At 39.7% G+C, this 19,300-nt stretch overlaps 1 protein-coding gene across 1 annotated transcript in view; it reads left to right on the top strand.

Moving 5' to 3' along the window:
* The window catches only part of LOC141787324 (guanine nucleotide-binding protein G(i) subunit alpha-2-like), a 56,086-nt gene that overhangs the window by 22,412 nt on the left and 14,374 nt on the right, over positions 1-19,300 (top strand). Inside the window, exon 2 of the mRNA XM_074665593.1 lies at positions 18,843-18,885. Within this exon, the coding sequence (XP_074521694.1) occupies positions 18,843-18,885 (43 nt within the window). The remainder of the gene's footprint in view (positions 1-18,842; positions 18,886-19,300) is intronic.

Genomic DNA, 19,300 nt, shown 5'->3' with positions numbered 1-19,300 from the left:
GGTGGTGCTCCGTATTCCTGTGGAGTACTCACTAAGTCGCACTCAAACACACATTACATTCACAGACACAGCAGCATCACATAGAAACAACTTGACGGAAGCATCCTTTATAAATCTTTAAAGATCATAAACGTGTCCATTAGCAGATCTCTTTGCTTAATGAAGAATTCATCCTGGTTGTGTTAGAGTTAAACCTCCAAACCTTCTGATGACAGTCACTGTGTTTGTACCCTCATCTGTTTTCATCAGCCTATTCTCAGCAATAGCACCACAAAGCCACCATAAACATTATTGAAACAGACACCCTGCTGAAGAATCACATACTGAGCTCCACTAATCTGCAGTGTTGGGGCTTCCTGAGGTTATTTGTGCTGGATCGACTGCATGTCTCACCTTATACCTTCTAAACATGTATCACTTTGGGGCAGCTGCAGAGATGAAAACTACTGACTTCTCTGAATGTTTTCTCTCCTCCATCGCCTGAGTTTCTTCCCTGATGTGTACGGTGGTAAAAGCATAAAAGGGATCAGTACCAACAGTGTTCAGTGGAGTGTGGGTTGATGCATCGCTCTGTCTCTGCTGATGTGCTGTTTTTATTGCCTGGAGTGCAAAACTACAGGCCTGAATGGTGTCTCATGAAAGTAATGGAATATCAGGAACATTCAAACGGATTGAAAACAAATTTGGAGAGACAGAATAGAAAGCGTTGACAAAGGAACTATTGTTATTCATTGACCTTTCCACTGTTTGTAACAAATCAACATAATGGAATCGGAGTCACATTTATTATCAGAAGCTTGTGTTTGTCCTTCTCAGTAATACTCTTCAGAGTTACTACTACAAAACATTTTTTGTTACTGCTGCTAAAGGACAGTGTTTTACAAATAGCAGATGGAAGGTTTTCTCATTATAAGCACATCCAATACACATAGAAAGTCTTTCCTTTGTTATGTTCGAGTAATGCACGTGGTCTTATTTACAGCACAAAACAGTCTGAGATGCAAGGCCTGTCCTAAAAAGGTCAGTTACAGCAGTTAGACAATGAGAGTTTATGAGACTGTAAAGCAGCAATAAGTACAGGAGGTATGGTAGACATTGTAAAGCAGTATAATAAAACATGAGTAGTTATAAACAGCGTGGAGGAAGCAAGTTTACAGTCATAGCACAATATGTGTTGATATAAGCCCTGGGGTTATTTTGAGTCACTCTTAAAAATGTCAGTCAATGCGTTGATGTGTGCAGCTAAATCAAGCTATGATTGAAGCTGCTACCATCCTTGTACTGATAAGCATGAAGTCAGACAGCTGATTCAAAGTATGTTTGCCGCCACTGTAGTAGGCGGCCAAGTATTCTCTTCTGTTTAGTTGCTTGGATCATTAACCAGTTAACATATCGAATATCAAAACGATCGACATACAAGTTAGCAAGAGGCTAACAGGTTTTATGTCCAATGTTGAAAAGTTGAACAACACTAAAGCTCTTTGGCAAGTGCAATTCGATAGCTTCATTCTGTTTGGCCACCTTCATCTTCTCTGTTGGGATTTTGTTTACAACAAATCTTCCTTGGACACATTTATTACCTCCACCAAGGAGGTTATGTTTTTGGAAGACTTTGTCTGTTTGTCTGTGAACAACATAACTCAAAAACTAACAAACATATCTTGATGAAATTTTCAGGAAATGATCAAAATGGGATAAGGAAGAAGTGATTACATTTTGGAGATGATCTGGATCACTGTCTGGATCCAGAATTTTCATAAAGTATTCTTTATCATTGTGAAATAGGGCCGTCTTCACCATTTGTGTATATAACTCCAGGATAAATGGTTGTCTTGTATTGCTTTGCAAAACAATACAAGACAAGGCAATATTCCTGGCAATATTGTGGATACTTAGATCCAGAATATGAAGGATGTACTGGGTCATGAGAATTTTCAGCACTGTCAGGTAACAAATTGTCGGACAAACCTGCAGTTAACACCAAATTGTAGCAGACAGTCTGCTGAAAGGGAGTATAACATTAAAGTAGGACTAAAGTGTTGCATGAGAATCACATTATGCTTGGAGGTCTGCGCTCTTTAAGTGCTTTTCTAGTTCTGTTTGTGTTTGTGTAAGGTGTGAATTGTGGAGCATGCACTGAAAGCCTAGTCTAGGTATTTTAGTCCAACTTAAAGAAATTGGTGTACTACAATTACATTTAAATGCATGAAACAACTTCTAAAAGAAAACACTCTGTACCAATGGCAGCTCAGTTTAACTTTTGACATCATGAGCACTACATTTATGTAAAGTCAACCTTTCCACTGCTTACTTTTCATAGTGAAAGCCTCACAGTGAAAAAGATTGAGAAAGACAGGAAGTCCAGCTAAAACCGCAGACCAAGAAATACATATTTATTTAAAAGTTTTAACAGTTCATTTTTTAGGAGAAGAGAACTTTTAGTAAGGGCAGGGACTTGGAAGCAAGTTTGATGGAATTGCGGTAAGATAGCATTTTTTTATTTTTGACCTTTCAGACAGAAACAGGGGAATAATAGAATTGGTAGGTGACAGCTCCACTGCCCATGGGCTACAAGATTGGGGTGATTGAAAAAACACAAGCACCTTTAGTGAAATTGCAGAGACAAGAAACATTTCGTGGAGCAGTGGCACAAGCAAACATCATTTTCCTTTTTTACAACTTGGTGACATCACTCGGCCTTGATAGTGCCCAGTTGACAGGGAATAGCCCTCTGACCAACAATGACAACTGTCTGATATAGTTGCTCATTTGCTGCTGATAGAATTTGGATACTTAAGTCTTGTAAAGCCACCTATGTTTGAAGACTACTGCGAAAGAATTGCAGTTTATCTAAAAAAGGAAGCACCACTGGTTGAGTCTCTGCTCTCTGCTTTGCTTCCTGTCTGGTGCATGAACCTGCACAGTGAATCTCAGACATTTCCTCTGATGTTCTGATGTTGGTGTGTCTTGAGCTCTATCTCCCTTACTTACAAGGACATCCAGGAGCTTTTCATTGGCTCATTTAATGCTGTTTGCCAATGAGGGATTTTTAATTTGTTGAGCTCCCACCTCTCTTTGACTTCAGAGGAACACATGGAGAAACTTTTTAAAGCTCTTTCACAGTCAGGTGATACTTTCACTTGTTGGGGAGTCTGTACACTATCATGGTACATGCCACAAGTTTGTACAAGAGTTTGAAATTACACAACACTCTGCTGCAGAGCTTTCATCATGAATTGGATTCTTACACTTGATTTGAACTGTATGAAAGGTCTTGACATTGATAACTTAAGTTTCGCCAGTTATAATCTGATCTGTGTGAAAGCTGACACAGGAAACACTTCATAATTCATTTACCCAAAGCTCTTTCAAGTTGAAGCTTGTATACTCTGAGCGAAACATGTAACCCGTTGAGAAACCTTGCTGTTCACCCCTCCTCTTTATTTCCTGTGCTTTTTTTATCTTGCATGTTGAAGTTGCTACAGCAACACAGCAATCGAACAAACTTCCTGTCTTTTTCCTGTAGTTAATTGCAGCGTCTTTTGGCCCCCCTCTTTGAAATGTTGCACATTTCGGATGTGTTGATGTCACATTATGAATCATAAAATGAAGATAAGAAAGCTGACAGTTTCCCTTATGAGCAAAAGCATTTTCAGAACCTTGTTCTAAATATGGATTCATCTGACGTTATGGAACAAGCTGGACATTTTTAAGATTGATAGATTAACCTTTCTTTACCAGCTTCATCGTGAGCAGGAAAACAACATTGTAGACATTTTTAGAACAAGCTTACTGGCTCTTGATTTGAGATTATTAGTCATTTATGGAAATAATTAGAACATATTTTCTTTCAATCATCTAATTAGGTCAGGAAATGTTGTAGCTCTGTTTATGATGTGAATAATTTAAACCTTTCCCTCTAATCCTCATCTTTCAGATGTTTTTTTTTTTCATGTGTGGTTTCTTGTGCACCAGATTTAATTTTGTAACTTGTAATTACTTTCTTTATTATTTAGTTTGAAGTTCATGTTGAAAGAGAACAGGTTTTCTCTGAAAGTTAAAAAGTGACTCCCAGTGTCATTTAAACTCAAAATGCTGAGCGATGGTGTTCGCTCTGACTGTGTCAGGGTGCATTGGTCCAGTTGCACCTTTCATGTCTGCAGGCTTCAAGGCCAGCAGCCTCTTGATTTTCAGACCCGTGAGAAGGCCAGTCATCTCAGGCAGCCTTGGTCGCCTCATCTGCTCTTTGATCGATGGCCTTTCAGTTTGGAGTAATTATCCCAGAGCAGACAGGGAGGCTGGTGGCTTTACAGGCAGCAAGGTACACACAGAGATGTCGACATAAAAATTCTCATATCCACAGAGGTTTTGAATTATTTTCTAAAGCGTCACTGCCCTTCCTGAATTGGCAAATTAAGGCCACATTTTGTTGGCATAAAACAAAAAGTGATTTCAGGGGTCATTAAGTCAGGAGTCTGGTCAGTCTGCCTGTCACAGTGAGTCCAAACTTTTCTGAGCTCAGTCTAGGGCCATTTTTCACCTGTTCAACCTAAGGCTAACATTTTGATTTACTTCACTTGCCACAATCTCTTTAAGTGTTAAAAAGGGATTTAATCCCCAACTGTAAATTACACCTGGAGCCACATTTCTTTGAATAAATGAGTGGTGTTAACTGTCTGACAGGGACACTTTTCATACAAGTTCAGACTTTTGGTATTGTGTTGTTCTAGCATTTGAAACAGAAAACTGAAGGCAACAATACGTGTTCTTTTTAATATTACTGGTGCATGATTATTCAGCAGGAATAACTGTTCTGGCGCAGAGACAATAACTTCAATTCTATATTCAGCTGAAGGTAACTATGTGCCTTACAATTTCTTATACAATTCACACAAACCAGCAGGATGGACATCTTGAAGGCATTATGAGGTTTAGAAAGACTAGTCATCCTTAAGTGATAGGAAATACCTTTAGAAGTTCTTAGAAGATAAAAGCGGGGGAGCAGATGGAAAAAAACAAACAGGGTGCCCAGGAGAGAACCCTGAGGGACACCACAAGAAACGGCGTCAACCGATGAGACATATTTATTGACTTGAACAGAATTTTTTTTTCCTCCTGAATGAGGAAAACTATCACTAGATTGTTCCAGAGACACCGATCCACTGTCTGAGCCTCTAAATCAAAACACTGCTCCGTTTAAAGCATGCCAACCTCACATTTTACTCTGTACATTTCTCTTCTCTTTATAGCAGTCCTCACAAATAAAGGTAAAAAGAACCAAACAAATCTGGAAAAAAAAGTACTTTAAGATTAAAAACACCAAAGACATGCTGGAGGAGTTTGGGAACACTAGGGACAACCTAGATTAACGAGCCAAACTTGAGAGGAAGTGATGCTAGATTCATGTGGTCGTGACCTCAGTGAATGTTTGTATGTGTTATTGCTGTTAACATATTTGAGCATAAGGGGAAAAGCCTGTCAGGATTTTAAATCCACCAAGATTACGTTGGACAAAATTTACAGAAAATAAGTGTAATTTTTTTTCAAAGATATGTGCAACAAGTTCTTATATATCAAGCACTAGAATAGTAGATAATCTTAATAATTCTGTGGTCAAAGCAGATGAACAAACAAATGATTCAATTACTATCCTACCTCTGCTGTACTTTTATGTATTTTTTCTGTAAGAATATAATCACTTATGTGGAAAATAATCAGAAAGAAGTCTTATTTTTCTCCTATCCCTCACTCTCTCGCTCTTGTTACTAAAATGTTTAATTCATTTGTTTACTATACGCTTTCCAGAATTTATTTCTGATATTTTGATACACCAATCCATAATTCATTGAGCCTTTCTTCCTGCATCCGTCAGTCTGTGTGCCTGTACATGTGAATGTGTACAACAGCTAGTGCCTGCAGAGGTGCTGGTAATGGATGCATGTATAATGCATCAGCAGTACATTTCCAGTTTCCCGTGATGCAGCAGATACATAAATTGCGCCTAGATTTGCCCAAATCAGGGTCTTTCTCCAAAAAAGCTTATCCTCTGACTACATTGTGTAGATGTGAAGGATGGGAAGAACAAATCCTTGCAGGAAAGTTTTAAGTCAGTTAAATACTAGCATGTTGAGTTAGTGAACTGCTAAGAGAGGCTAAGCCCTCTGCTCTGTTCACCGCTTGAAGTGAGACTGAAGCTCAAATATTGATTGTGAGGTGAAGTGGCTCCTCCTGTGAGTGTGAAGTGGCTTTCTGATTGACGCAAAAGAGTAAAACATGAGGTTCAGCGATCCACCTCCAAATATGTTCCTTAGCTCGCTGTCTTTACACATCAGAATCCCGGACAGAAAGTGTATTTGCTGTCACAGGGCTGCAGGACAAAGTGCAGCAAGCAGACCTCTATTTGCTCTGTTTCTCTAGCAGCGTCACCAAGGAAGAAGGAAACAGAACGACTGAGAGCTGGGCAACGTGCCTTAACAGACATTTGTCTGCAGTGTTCAGCTGCTTTCACGGGTTACAAATTATGTGATTCATTATGATAAGCTGATGACAGATGGGTGATCAGAATCACTTCAACATAAGCAAATATTTTTCACTGACGTCAATCCTTTCGGATAAGCTTTTTAAATTGCTTCACTTAATGTACATCAAATTACAGTCATGGGATGGAGAACTTCAGAAACACTGCCTGCCTGCTTAGAAAGTCATTTTCCTTGTACATTTTATTTAAACTGAACAATCAAAAAGAAAGAATATGCAAGTTTCATGATGTGTAGAGAAAACAGCAGTGTTTGTAGTGAGCTATATGAGAAGGCAAAGAAGAGATGCAATGTTTAAAAGAGGAAGTAAACCAGAGCATACAGCCTGGCATACATGACGTCAAGAGCACAGGAAATCATGTGACGTTGCTAAGATGTGTTTTGGTGCAGTGAAAAAGCTGTGTGCTGTGTCTGTTCTTCTTAACCTGTTGTGTTTTCTCGGTTCATCATGGCAGACTGAACATCTGTCCAGGGTATTAAATCTGTGTCTGACCCTGATTCTGGCTCTGGTGTTGCTTGCTTTAGATGAAGGATGTACTTGTTGCTGTGTGTATTGGCTTGTGTTTGTGTATGCAGAGGGATTGTCTTTCAATATACCCTTGAAGCCATCTCAGGACTTTGCTTGTTGTGAGGGTAGTGGCACAGAGTCAGAGGTCATGTAACACAACCTGACCCTGCCAGATGTCGGCAATATGTAAGCAGTGATTGGATTATGTGGAAGCATGTGTCGGGAGGAGTAAGCCTTCATACATCTAGTAAACCTCATTTTCTCACTCTGGACATCAAGAGTTGTTCCTGTGCATGGAAATATCTGCAATAGGGCCAAATTTCAAAAGTCAGTGCAACAGTTTAATTCAATAACCACATCACCAGTTCACCATATGTTATTGCGGTCACTTGTAACATTTTGAGAGCAGCAAAGAAGAACTTTCACTACGTAAACATTTATAAGATATTTTAAAAAAGACTAGCATGTGGACACAATGTCAGTGTTTTCCCATGGCGTATTCTTTTTTTTTTCTTTCTATCTTTGAGTGAAGGTAAACAAAAGTGGTAAAACCAGAAATATCTGAGTTTTATCAAACAAAATAAAAACCAACAAGGATTTCAAACTCTCTTGGTCCCACAAAATGTCAGCCAAGGCTGATAGCTGAGCTGTAAGCCTTACAGGGATCTTCAGTATATGCTAAAGGTTAAAGAAGGGTTTATATTGTCCCTTTGGTACCTCCGTTGTCCCTTTACCCCATTTACATCTGAAATAATCCATGTTATTCTCACTCTGGTGCTCTAGAAAATTCTTTACTTCTTGGCCTCTGAACACTTCATTTTAGCTGCTGTCTCTTTAAGGCTCCCTCTTCCCTCTGATTGGCCAGCCCTTTCAAAGCCTGTGAGGGGCAGAGCTATGGGCAGACCTTGATGTTTGAGGCCCATCTCTGTGACGTGCCATGAACCAGCGATCCGTATGTGATGCCATCATCATTTCAGCAAATCTTGTGAAGATCTCGTGTTTCTTTTTTTTTTTTTTAAGAACAGACCATTTTGAGCAGTTTACGGACAGAGTCGTGGATTTCTACAACCTACAAATATGAAGCAGTTTAAAAACTTGCACTGAATTAGCAGAACACAGTTTATCCCTCTCCAAGTTTAGGTTTGAAACTTGTTTTCTGGGAAATTTGTATCAATTTGTCTTTAATTTTGGAAGACTTATTTTTTTCAAGGAAAAGAAAATATGAATTTTACTCACATAGCTGATCTTAGTGACTGATAACTGAGAGTTAATATGCAGAAGTTAATCAGTTTCCTTCACCTGTGTAGAGTTTAAATAAAAAAAAATAAGTGAAGCCTAACTGTAGATCAGCAATCTTGCATGCTTTAAACCAACAAACATTTTGTTCAAGTGCTAAATTTGGTTGGTTATCTAAATTTACTAAGAAGTTTCACATATATTTTTTACTTTTTAAAAACCTTAATCACCTTGAATCATCAAAGGTGAATGTGTTTGGGGCAGTGAGCTCGAGGGTCACCAAGCATTGGGGAATGAGCTTATTTATTTTTGTAGCAGCACCTTTACACCCCAGGCCTGCTTCACATCCTAAAAGAAACTCCCAGGTTAACAGACTTTAAGCACCTTTTCTTCTTGATTCTCCTTCATCACCACGAACAGTTTAAGATAATCATCATTAGTTATAAATTCAGTCCATCTGGTGGGCTGTGATTATAGCTCCTGGCCCTGGGCCTGATAGCGGGTCCTGCTTACAGCTCTGTCAAATGAATTCACAACTAGAATCCAGAGCTGATGAATTGAAGCAGGAGACACTTGGAACGAGGCCAAGAGAGAAATGAGAGCCAGAGTGACCTCACCTCGCCTCTGTTGCTACTCATCAGCAGTTTAAGAAGCGTGATTGAGTCGTTTGTCATAAATATTGACTGGCTCAGATTTGTGGATGATTGAACAGAGCTTACGGTGTTACATGTCATTTCCAGATTGGATTTTTGCACACTACTCTCCTCCTCTGTGTCAGGGATTTTTTTTACAGTGGGCTTGCGAATGTTTCTCTCTTCACTCTTGCATCCTATCAGGGCCTCTAAAGTTCATCTTTCCCTTCTTCTTCACCTTTTCTATCCTCAGCTGATCGTCTCTGGCGTCTGCCACGATCGATGCTTTACCATCCCACTCGGCTCAGTCTCCCATCAACCTTTTCTCAAACCCTCCTACCTCCACTTCTGACTTTGTCCTAATCTTTGTTTTCCCTCTTCACCTTCCTGAAGCACTCCTGACTTCTACAACAATTGTTGCAGACCAAAAAGCAGGTGGTGCAGAAATATTATCTGCTTGATATCCACTTTTTTTTTTTCATGTTTCCTAATTAGTAAAACATGTCATTTCTAAATAGGTTCATCAGATTTGTTTGTGTGCTACTGGCTGCACAAATAGAAAAGCTGTTGAGGCAGAAAGCATCATTTGGAAATGTTGGAGATGTGGGTTTCTTCAGATGAAGCAAATAAAGTGTGAAATGTTATTGTCCTAGCTGTCTCTTCAGTGTCCACCTTCTCTGTAGAGTCTAAGTTGGTCATGTAGTGTGGTTCCTGATCTCTTTTTGATCATCTGTCAGGGTTTGGAGAGGCATGACAGCACCCGCAGAGAGGGTTTGAGGTGTAGAGATTACCTGCAGGAAGCTGTCAGTCTATCACACAACCAGCTGCTTTTTTCTCCTTCTCCATGTCCTTGGGTGGACGTGATTGAAGACACCTTTTTTTTCAGAGGCTCCTGTAGCGCTGTCAGAAAATTGTACCTCTCAGAGACTTGTTTTCTCTTCAGCTCCATTACCAGCTGACACCACTCGAACACATTACATCATTAACACTTAAGTGTTATTATGCCGGCTTCTATTTGCTTTTCATCCTTCAGCGGCTCTACATGCTGAAGTAGTCTGTTGACTTAAGGAGGATGTCTGAGAAGCATCCTGTCCTTTAAGGAAGACAGTGTGCAGTGAGTTTGAATCTTTTATAAGTATTCAACATGTCTTTGATCTGATCCAAAAACAATACACAAAACTATTTGTGTTTATTCTCATGCATCTCGCACTATAAACTGTGTCTCTTTCCTTCTTCTGTCCCTTTTAGCCGTGATTTTGTCTTGAGTTTTTGTGGATGATTCAAGTGCTGTGGCGTTCTCATTTCCAGAAGTCCTCCATCAACTACAAATCTTCGAGCTCCATTATTTGTCTGTCATCCCATCTCATGCCAATTTGCCTTTGGTTTTATGCCTTAAACTGATGCCATTACAGAGGGTGTGTTGTGTCTTTTCTTTATTCTGTCTTTCTAGTCCCCCCAAAGTAGTTTAATTTATTACAAAAAAATACCTATTTTTCTCACAAACTAGTGTTTTAGAAAACCCTTATTTCAGGCTCCTTAGTGTTTGAGGCCCACCCCTCTACTCCACTCCTGCTCCCATGAACACATTACACCTATTCTCTGGCACCTCCACTGGCTCTCTATTAACATGCATTGAACCACAGCCCTGCACAAAGGTGCAGGAAGGCGTTGAATTTGGTTTTACTTGCAGCTGAAGCTGAATTTTCTCCTCCTTGCTGTGTGACTCCGCCCCAGCCTCTGACACTGCACTGTTAACTCTCCTCATTCAAAAGTCAGAAAAAAACGAACATTTAAAGTCCATTTAGCATCTCATAAAAACACTGACTTCATGTTTATATGTTGCAGACAGACAAAGAGCAGAGGAGGTGGACAGAGTTGTCACCCTCCCCCTTTTTTTTCTCATACCAGCCTCTAAACTGTTGACAGGGAGCCTATCAGCATCATCATTGACACATAAAATCATTAAGAAAATAAAAATATACAGACAGATTGCTGATTAGTTGAACAGTATTTTTTACTTGTATCATATTAGAGTTCAGAATTCTGATATCCCAACGCTTTGTTTGCATGATTATTACTTTTGAATAATGATCCACACTGATGCATCCTGTAAATCCTTTGTTAGCTGTGTCTGCACCTCATTTAAAATACATACAGGATATAGATGTGGTCTTCTTGCCTCTTGTGGCTCTTTGGTTTGGCAGCAGTTGTCAGTGTGCCGTCCAGACTCGCTCTTTGCCTGAGGCATGGTAGCCATCTGTTGAAGAAGACTGTATCTCTCTCTGTCACTGTCTTTAAAACAGAAATGCTTATGTGTGTGTGTGCGCGTGTGTGTGTGTGTTTTGCCGTCTTGGGCGTACACATATTCATGCAAGATGCTCCTATTTTCTCCTTGATTGGCTCTGAGAAAAGGAAGTGGCACATGTGTCTCTGGCAGGGCCTCTAGTCTGCAGTTTGGATTGGCACATTTCTTGACACGTAGCTGAGAAGAACAGGCGGCATCGGGTCGCCTCACGGCTGGTGTGTAGGCAGCCTAGGACATAAGGAGGAAGAGTTTGAGGATTGATGAAAACTGAAATGAATTAGATTATAGAATTAAAAAGTAGGACTTTGTAGGGATAAAAAAGTGATTTATTTGCTCATGTTGCACACAAGATATCTGTGTGGGAGAGTCTGGTCTGTTCTCCCTGGGTGCTGCTGCAGGCTATAGTTGCAGACTCAGTGTTTTTATTGTTGCATTTTTTGTACCTGTCCCTGCTTTTACACTCCTTTCCTTCAAATTTCATTGCCCCTTAACTACTTAAGTTACCTGAGTTGGCATCTGCTCAAGCTGCCTCATCACTTTTTGCTTGTGCTGTCAGTGTTTTGTATAATAGGGAGGAGATTTTAAGGCTTCCAGCCTCTCAATGTGTTATTTGTTTGAGGATCTATGTGTCTTTGGCTGCCAAAAGTAAGAAAAGAGACTGAAGGAGTCTCACGTCAGTGTCTGACAGTGTGACGCACCCACTTGCACTCTGGGCAACATTAAACAGTGCACACAGCAGGAAAAAAAAATCACATTTAAATAAGCTGTTCCCTTCCAGTTTCTTTAAGTAAATATTGATTTAAAGGCTCATGATACTCAGTATTGCTCCTATTGTCTCCAGAGGTGAGCTTTAAAGGCTGTGCTTACTTGATATTCATAGGTCAGCCTGTCACTGAGGGCCAGGTATTGATTAATTTAACAGATCTGTCCTGAAGGGAGAGACAGGAAGGAGCAGAGAACCATTCTGTTTTATATTTAGTTGACCAATGAGGCTGCCTTACAGAAAATAATCTTATGCTCTTAATATTTTCAAACGTCACTGTTTTGTTTTTTTCTCCATATTCACAGCAACAGCATAAGAATCAGTCAATTAACCATCTCATTAACGTGTGTGATTCTCATTTTTCATCCAGCAAAGCAGATGCCTGTTTCATTTTTCAGTTAATTGTCTGCATGCCTGAAGGTTCAACACTAATGGCCACGATATTTACAACAGAGCATTTCAGTAATTATAGAAAGGTTGGTAGTCAAGTTTGTACATTTTATGCTTTAACCTTCCTATTTTAAACAGAGTCTTGACTTCCTCAGTAAAGCCACCTCAGGTTTTGTCTCTGGCCAGAGGCTGTAAAATTCTTTTCTATAGCTGCTGAAGGCTGTTGTCATCCTGACTGAAAGAGGGCGGAGCTCCATGAGTTACTGCTGTGAGCTGCAGCACTGATTTGAACGTTCCTGGCCTGAACACCAACAGCAGGCCTGTGTTCTCAGCTAGCAAGGAGCCACACTGCCGCCTTTGTGTCCTGCCCCCCAGTCCTGACAGGATGGGTCACACTTGCTTCAAACACATGCACATTCATTCACACCCAGAGTAAAAGCATTAATAAAGAGGGAGGCCGCTCTTTGAATCAGTCAATGTACAGGTCGTATTGAAGCTGTGACTGCAGGATACTGATGCAATGCATAGCCACTGTAAACAGATCAAGAAATATCTCGACTGTATTGAGTTGTTAATTGTAAGTCTTGACAGAGAACAGTGGGAAGTTGTCTTCATTTTCTCCTTCTTTTATGTCTGGACTTGTCAGTTTCATCATGCTTCACTGAGTAACCAAACTCTAGAGACGGTGTGAGCATGCCAGGAATTCTCACAGAGGAGCTGGCTGGCACACTTCTTCCTCTCATCAAGGTTTCATCGCCAGTCAAATGTGGGAGTCTGAGCTTTTCTCAGGCACTATTTCAACACAGAAAAGCCAAAATTCCTGGACAAAATGTAGGTTTTGTGGTCAAACACTTAAAATCCAAACTGGTTTTCCTGTTATCCTGTCCCTCATCAGATATCTTTCTTTTTTCCCTTTAGTTTTGAAACCTATGATTAGTCAAGAAGGCTTTTTGGTATTGAGTGTTACTGACTGGGTTGGAGCATATGGAACTAAGTTTTTCTTGTTCAGTTTTTCAGCAAACCTTCAACATTATGGAATGAAACAAACTGTAACTAGAAAAGCACTCAGAGAGCACAGACTTTCACCAAGCATATTGTGATTGTCACACAACACTTTAGTCCTACTTTAATGTTATACTCCCTTTCAGCAGACTGTCTGTTACAATTTGGTGTTAGTTGCAGGTTTGTATGATAATTTGTTACCTGACAGTGCTGAAAATCATGATGACCCAGTAAATATTTCATTCTCCAAATCTTAGTATCCAGAATATTGCCAGGATGTGGATCGTACTTTTACATCTGTCAGAAATTATGGTGATCTTGTCTTGTATTGTTTTGCAAAGCAATCAGACTATTAATCATGGAGTTACACATATGGTGAAAACGGCCCTATTTCACTTTTAAAATTTTTAAAACTTTTAAAAAATTCCAGATCCAGGCAAGGATCCAGATCACCTCCAAAGTTTAATCAGTTCTTCCTTATCCTGTTTTGAACATATCCTGAAAAAATCATCCAGATACATTCATTACTTTTTAAATTCTGCTGTTCACAGATAAACAAACAGACAAACTCTACCAAAAACATGACCTCCTTAGCGGAGGTAGAAATGTTTTTAACCAGCTGATGTTAAGAATATAATCTAAGAACTGCTGCCTGTAAGTGCACCTATGTCAATTTTTTGGTATTGCAGCTGGCAGAGGTTTGCTTTAGTTTGTGGCCATGTTGGACCATAGACTGTATATAGAGTGGATAGCGTGGCTCCACCATTTATCATTGTACGGTTTTGAAGCCAAAATACCCCCGTCACAGGCGCAGCCATTGGTAGCAGTTGTGCAGCCAGAGTCTGCGCAGTAAAGACTGTGAGGGAACTTGGGAGAATCTAAGTGGAGCCAAGTGACAAAAATAATAATATTTTTTTTCTTTCAGAAGTCTTATCACTTATTAACTCTACTTCCCCATACATATTTTATGACCCCCCAAAAAATACACAAGAACAGCAGGTGTCTTTCATCATTGAACGTGACATAAAACCTTGTGTTTAACCTCATAACTAATGAAAAAACTTTTCAGAAAAAAAGAGGACTTGAATACAAGGCAGCCAAATGATATCTTCAAATCACCACAGCAATCGAACATGAAAAACACTTCTACGAGGTGTATTAATTTTTTTTTAAGTTTGACCACAGCACATCTGGAATGACTGGAGAGGAGGACTTTTTGACCTATACTGCAGCCAGCCACCAGGGGAGCAGTTTTTGTGGGGACCTCACTTCAAGCTGAGTAGGATGACGTCCATTTTTTTTTACAGTCTATGTGTTGGACTGGATTAGAGCTGGTACAATCTCCATGTGCATAGGATATGCATCCAAGAACCGTACTCACTGTTACATTAGTGACAAACTCTAACCTTTAAAGTACAGTGCTTCCATCTTGGGTCAGACACAGGCTCTTTCTTTTCACCAGCTGGACCTCTGTTTGTCCTGTGGTGAACTCCTGGGCACAGTACAGGCTTCCTTGGCACTCACCTCAGTGTTAGCTCTCTCTGTCTACCAGATACATTGTAACCCATTGGTAATCAAGCAATTTCCTGAGTCTTGCTGGGAGATTTACAAATTCCCTTCTGCTTTCTTCCAATGCTACATATCATCATGCTAGCACCACCCCCCTCAACACATACAGAAAAACATGCTCTGTTAGCATGTAGACCTTCTCATCCTCCCTTCTATCGTTCATTTCATTTTTTTGTTCATTTTAACCGATCTTATTAAATGAACTTGAGGTCTGATCTGGCGGCCCTTTTGACTCCACAGCTTCTACCATGACTCAAAGACAACCACAATCGTTGTGCATGTTGCATCGTCGCTAGGCAGTGGACAGTGTTTATTTTCCTGCAAACTCAACTTTTCTTCAACCTCCTGCTCTGCACAAATAGTCCCATTCCTCTCTTATTCCATGTAATAGTTTATTTAAGCTCGTTGATGCGGCTTTTATTTCATCTTCGTGTCAGGTCAGTTTGCTTGGAGAACAAATGAGCTTGTTCAGCTCTGCTATAGCCAGAGTCAAGTTTAAACTGAGAGTGCAGACTGTCTCCTTCAAGCTGAGAAAACAAAATATAATAAAACAAAAAAATCAAAGAACAAGCCAAACCACCTTTCTTTATTCTACTTCAACGCTGATTCAAATGTGATGATAGTTGTGGTTTATTTCGTCACCACTCACAGAGGAGCTGTGCTTTTTTCCAGTGCTGACTCACGAATGTTTTCCAAGCAATCTGTGGAAAACGCTAGTATCAATAAGGCATGTGGGAATGTGAGCCTGTGTGTATTTGTGACCTACGCCTTTGTATTCCAAAGGGAGATTTGGTGATAATGCAGCATTAGCCACAGATCAGACAAAGTGTGTTGTGTAACAGCAACAGGATCAATGTTTTATCAGTAACACTGTCATCGGGCTCCCAGCTCCTGCCACAGCTTTCCCCACAGACTCACCAACAGCACATGCTGCCTGTCTGATAACACCATCCTCTTTGAACCAAAGAAAACAAACTCAGCTGATCTGCTGAAAGTGCACATTTGTTTTCTTTGGTTAAGGTTTCATTAAACAGAGTATGTCCATTACTGTTGTAATCCTGCAAACTGTCTTCCTAAGCTTACATGCTTGTACAGTTTGTTTCAGCCTTTTTCCTGCCAGCTGGCTACCATGAAATATTAAAGCAGAGCAGTACGGTGCTGGACCTTTTTCCCTTGCATACATGTGTGTACATTGTAGTGGCTGACACATTAATATTTAAGATAACGGGCAATTGTTATTTCTTTTGGGCTTCAATCCATCAAGCTGTCAGGGATTTCTGTAGAGCTTGGTCCTCTTGTCTTACAGTTACTGTCATGTGTGCTGAGAAATGAGAGGTAAAGTAAATTTGCATTGTACAATGAAGAGAGCAGCTACTTATTTGTTTATCAAAGCAACCGTGGCGCAAAGCTAGAATATAACACCATCACTCGTTTCTAACAGCCAGCGGCTCCAGTCTCGCTAGACAAACTCCAAAGAGCATGTTGACCAATTTCAGGAAAGCATGTGCTTATTTTGTGTGTGGGTGTTTGTTTAAAGATAGAGAGGCCTGCTAGGTCATCCCTGGTCAGTGAGGACTTTCTGTGTCGACCTCTTAAGTCACAAAGTCTGGCAGATTAGCCATGCAGAATGATGTTTTATTAGTTTCCAATATTAGTCTTTAGTCCTAGAGGATGCTCAGATACACTGCTGCATGCTGCTACCTTAAATAGAGAAGAGAAAGGGAAGATCTGTTGTCATACATTAACCCTGTAAAGCCTGACCCATCAAAAAACAGCCAGAAAATTATGATTTTTGTGGAACTGAGATTTTTATTAACCCTATTAACAAAACTCACAAAAAATATTGCCAGATCATTTTGTTTATGGTGTAATTTTGTGACTCATGAGACACATCAGGGGGTTTGGGCAACTTTTGTAATAAACATTTATTTTGTATGCAATCCTTCAATGCAGAAAATACTTAATTTAGAAAATGAGTAAAAGTTCAAGTGTTATTTTTTCAGTGACTTCTTGAAGATTGGCTATAGTTTTCCTGGAAAAAAATGAACAGTTGATTTCTAGAGAGCAGTCATTTCAGAAGGGTCAAAATTAGGGCCTAACATTTTTGTAAAGTAATCTAATTGCAATTATTTTGGATCAAGATAGCATTTGCGATTTAGTATGCAATTTTTATTTTTATTTTTTTTTTGTGGAGAGGCTTATCTTTTGTGTTATTGACTAGACACTTGTGATAAATAAATCTATAGTATGAAGATAGTGTCAACATATAAACTGTTCTGTCCTATAGGCCAGGCCTTCATGTTGTAATGAAATGTGAGGAATTGATGCATGAATTTATATGAAGAAGATATCTTTATTTAACCATTACAATCACAGTAGAATATTGACTGATCAGTTCAACTCCAAGTCTTGTAGACATGTAATATTTTTGGCAGAACAACTAGCATATTGACTTTTGCTGGTTTTAAGGAAGAATGAGTACAAGTTGCTGTATTCCCTCCAGGTCTGTGTACATGGACATGAAACTTTTTTGTCTGTTCTTTATTTCTTATTTAAGTATGTATCTTTTTTAATTGCAGTCTTTGAGATTTAAAAATTGCATTCTATAAAATTGTGATGTTTGTATCACTTCGATTAATTGTTCAGCCCTAGACAAAATACAACTTCAGCTGCCTGAAGTGATACCATAATCCTCAAGGGGCTAGAATACATTTTTAACAGGTTTTAAGGAAAGTACTTCTCCTTTTGATGAAACTCGTGAATAAAATTTGACACATTTGTCGTTATAGGGTTAAATGTATTCTCGGCCAACCCTCCCATCTGCAATGTGACATTATAACAAAATTAACATAGAATCCATGAACACACGTTTCCTCTGAATCAGTAGGTGTATTAGTCATTTCCCGTTTTCCTCAGCAGGAAATCTGTTTACAGATTTCAGTTCAGGCTCAAGGTATGTTGCAAGCAGGAGAGAGCGACTCTTTCCTCCATTTTCCTCCTGCTTCACTATACAGCTCACAGACTGAAGAGCAGATGGATGAGCGCTTCATCACAGTGTGATATTTCAGATTGCTTGGTGAGGACTTAAGACAATGACACATGATTTTTTTCTTTTGTATCACACACTTACTGTTTTTTGTTTTTGATTGTTTTATTTTGACACCAACAAAATGTGTCTGATATCTGAAAAAAATCCATACTAACTCATCATAGCCATTGCTGCTGATACTTTACAGAGGGGCACTTAGCTGACAGCTGTCTGTAGAAACTATCTTGGGTTTTTCTTACCCTGGGGCTTTGCTGTACATGTGCATGCTGCACAGTGGTATATTTTAAGGGTCATCCCAGAAAGCCTTCACCCTAGGCAAGAGTGCTCTGACAGGCCCTGTGTGTGTATATGTGTGTGTGTGTATACACGCATTGGATTCCTTGTGGCAGATGAGCTCTCGCTGGTCGCCTCAGGCTGTTAGTACAAACACAGCAGAGGATAAGAAAAGCCCACATCCAGTCAGTGTGAGATGTTTTCATTAAAACATTAACCATGATAATGTGACTCTTGAGAAATAAAGAGGGGAATAAAATGCTTGGTATTTTTTTGTCCTTCTTAGAGGTTGAGAGTGGCCAAAATGTAAAATTAAAGACACTGCTTTGCCACCACCTGAATATAAAGTACAGACCTGACTAGGTCCCTGTAGGAAGAGCGTGAGAGAAAACTGGGGACTGCTAGAGGATGGAAATGAGAGCTGGGATCTGCTGCAAAGCGGAAGCCAAAGCTGGGAGGTAGAGGGAGGGGAGCAAGACAAGGGTCCAGATGTGAGACAGCCACACTGGCTGCCTGTTTACATTTCTCTGCTAACGGGAGTGTATTTTTAACCTCTGCCTGTTTTTGTTCTGTCTACAGGTGCTGGAGAGTCAGGGAAGAGCACCATTGTGAAGCAGATGAAGTGAGTGACTGTTTATTGTTTTTCTCTTCCTCCAATCATCTTTAGCACATGAATGGATTTAAGGATTTTTATAACAGGTGTTTTCCAACACATTTTGAGACTCTCCCCTGATCAAACCATATTTATTAACATTAAATCAAAAATGACTCCACAAGCGCCTGATGATGTTGTAGACCAGGGATGCCCAAATTCTTCCAAGTGAAGGGCCAAAAACGGATCAGGGTGGAGGGTCACGGGCCAAACTAAACATTCATGTTGGATAGCATAATTGTGCAAAATAAATACTAATTCAAGTAATTTTGAAAATGGGAACACTTTTCATTACTGTATTTCACAGCATGAAACTACTGAACATCCATATGGCACAAATACTAGGCCTAGGTCTTCAAAGACATATAGTGCAGTATGACCTGAA

Source organism: Halichoeres trimaculatus, unplaced genomic scaffold, assembly GCF_033239565.1.
Source record: "Halichoeres trimaculatus isolate MK-OKI-2021-1 unplaced genomic scaffold, fHalTri1.1 fHalTri1_scaffold_1, whole genome shotgun sequence".
Lineage (NCBI taxonomy): Eukaryota > Metazoa > Chordata > Actinopteri > Labriformes > Labridae > Halichoeres > Halichoeres trimaculatus.
Note: the sequence above shows the minus strand (reverse complement) of the source record. Positions and strands in the feature narration are given on the sequence as shown.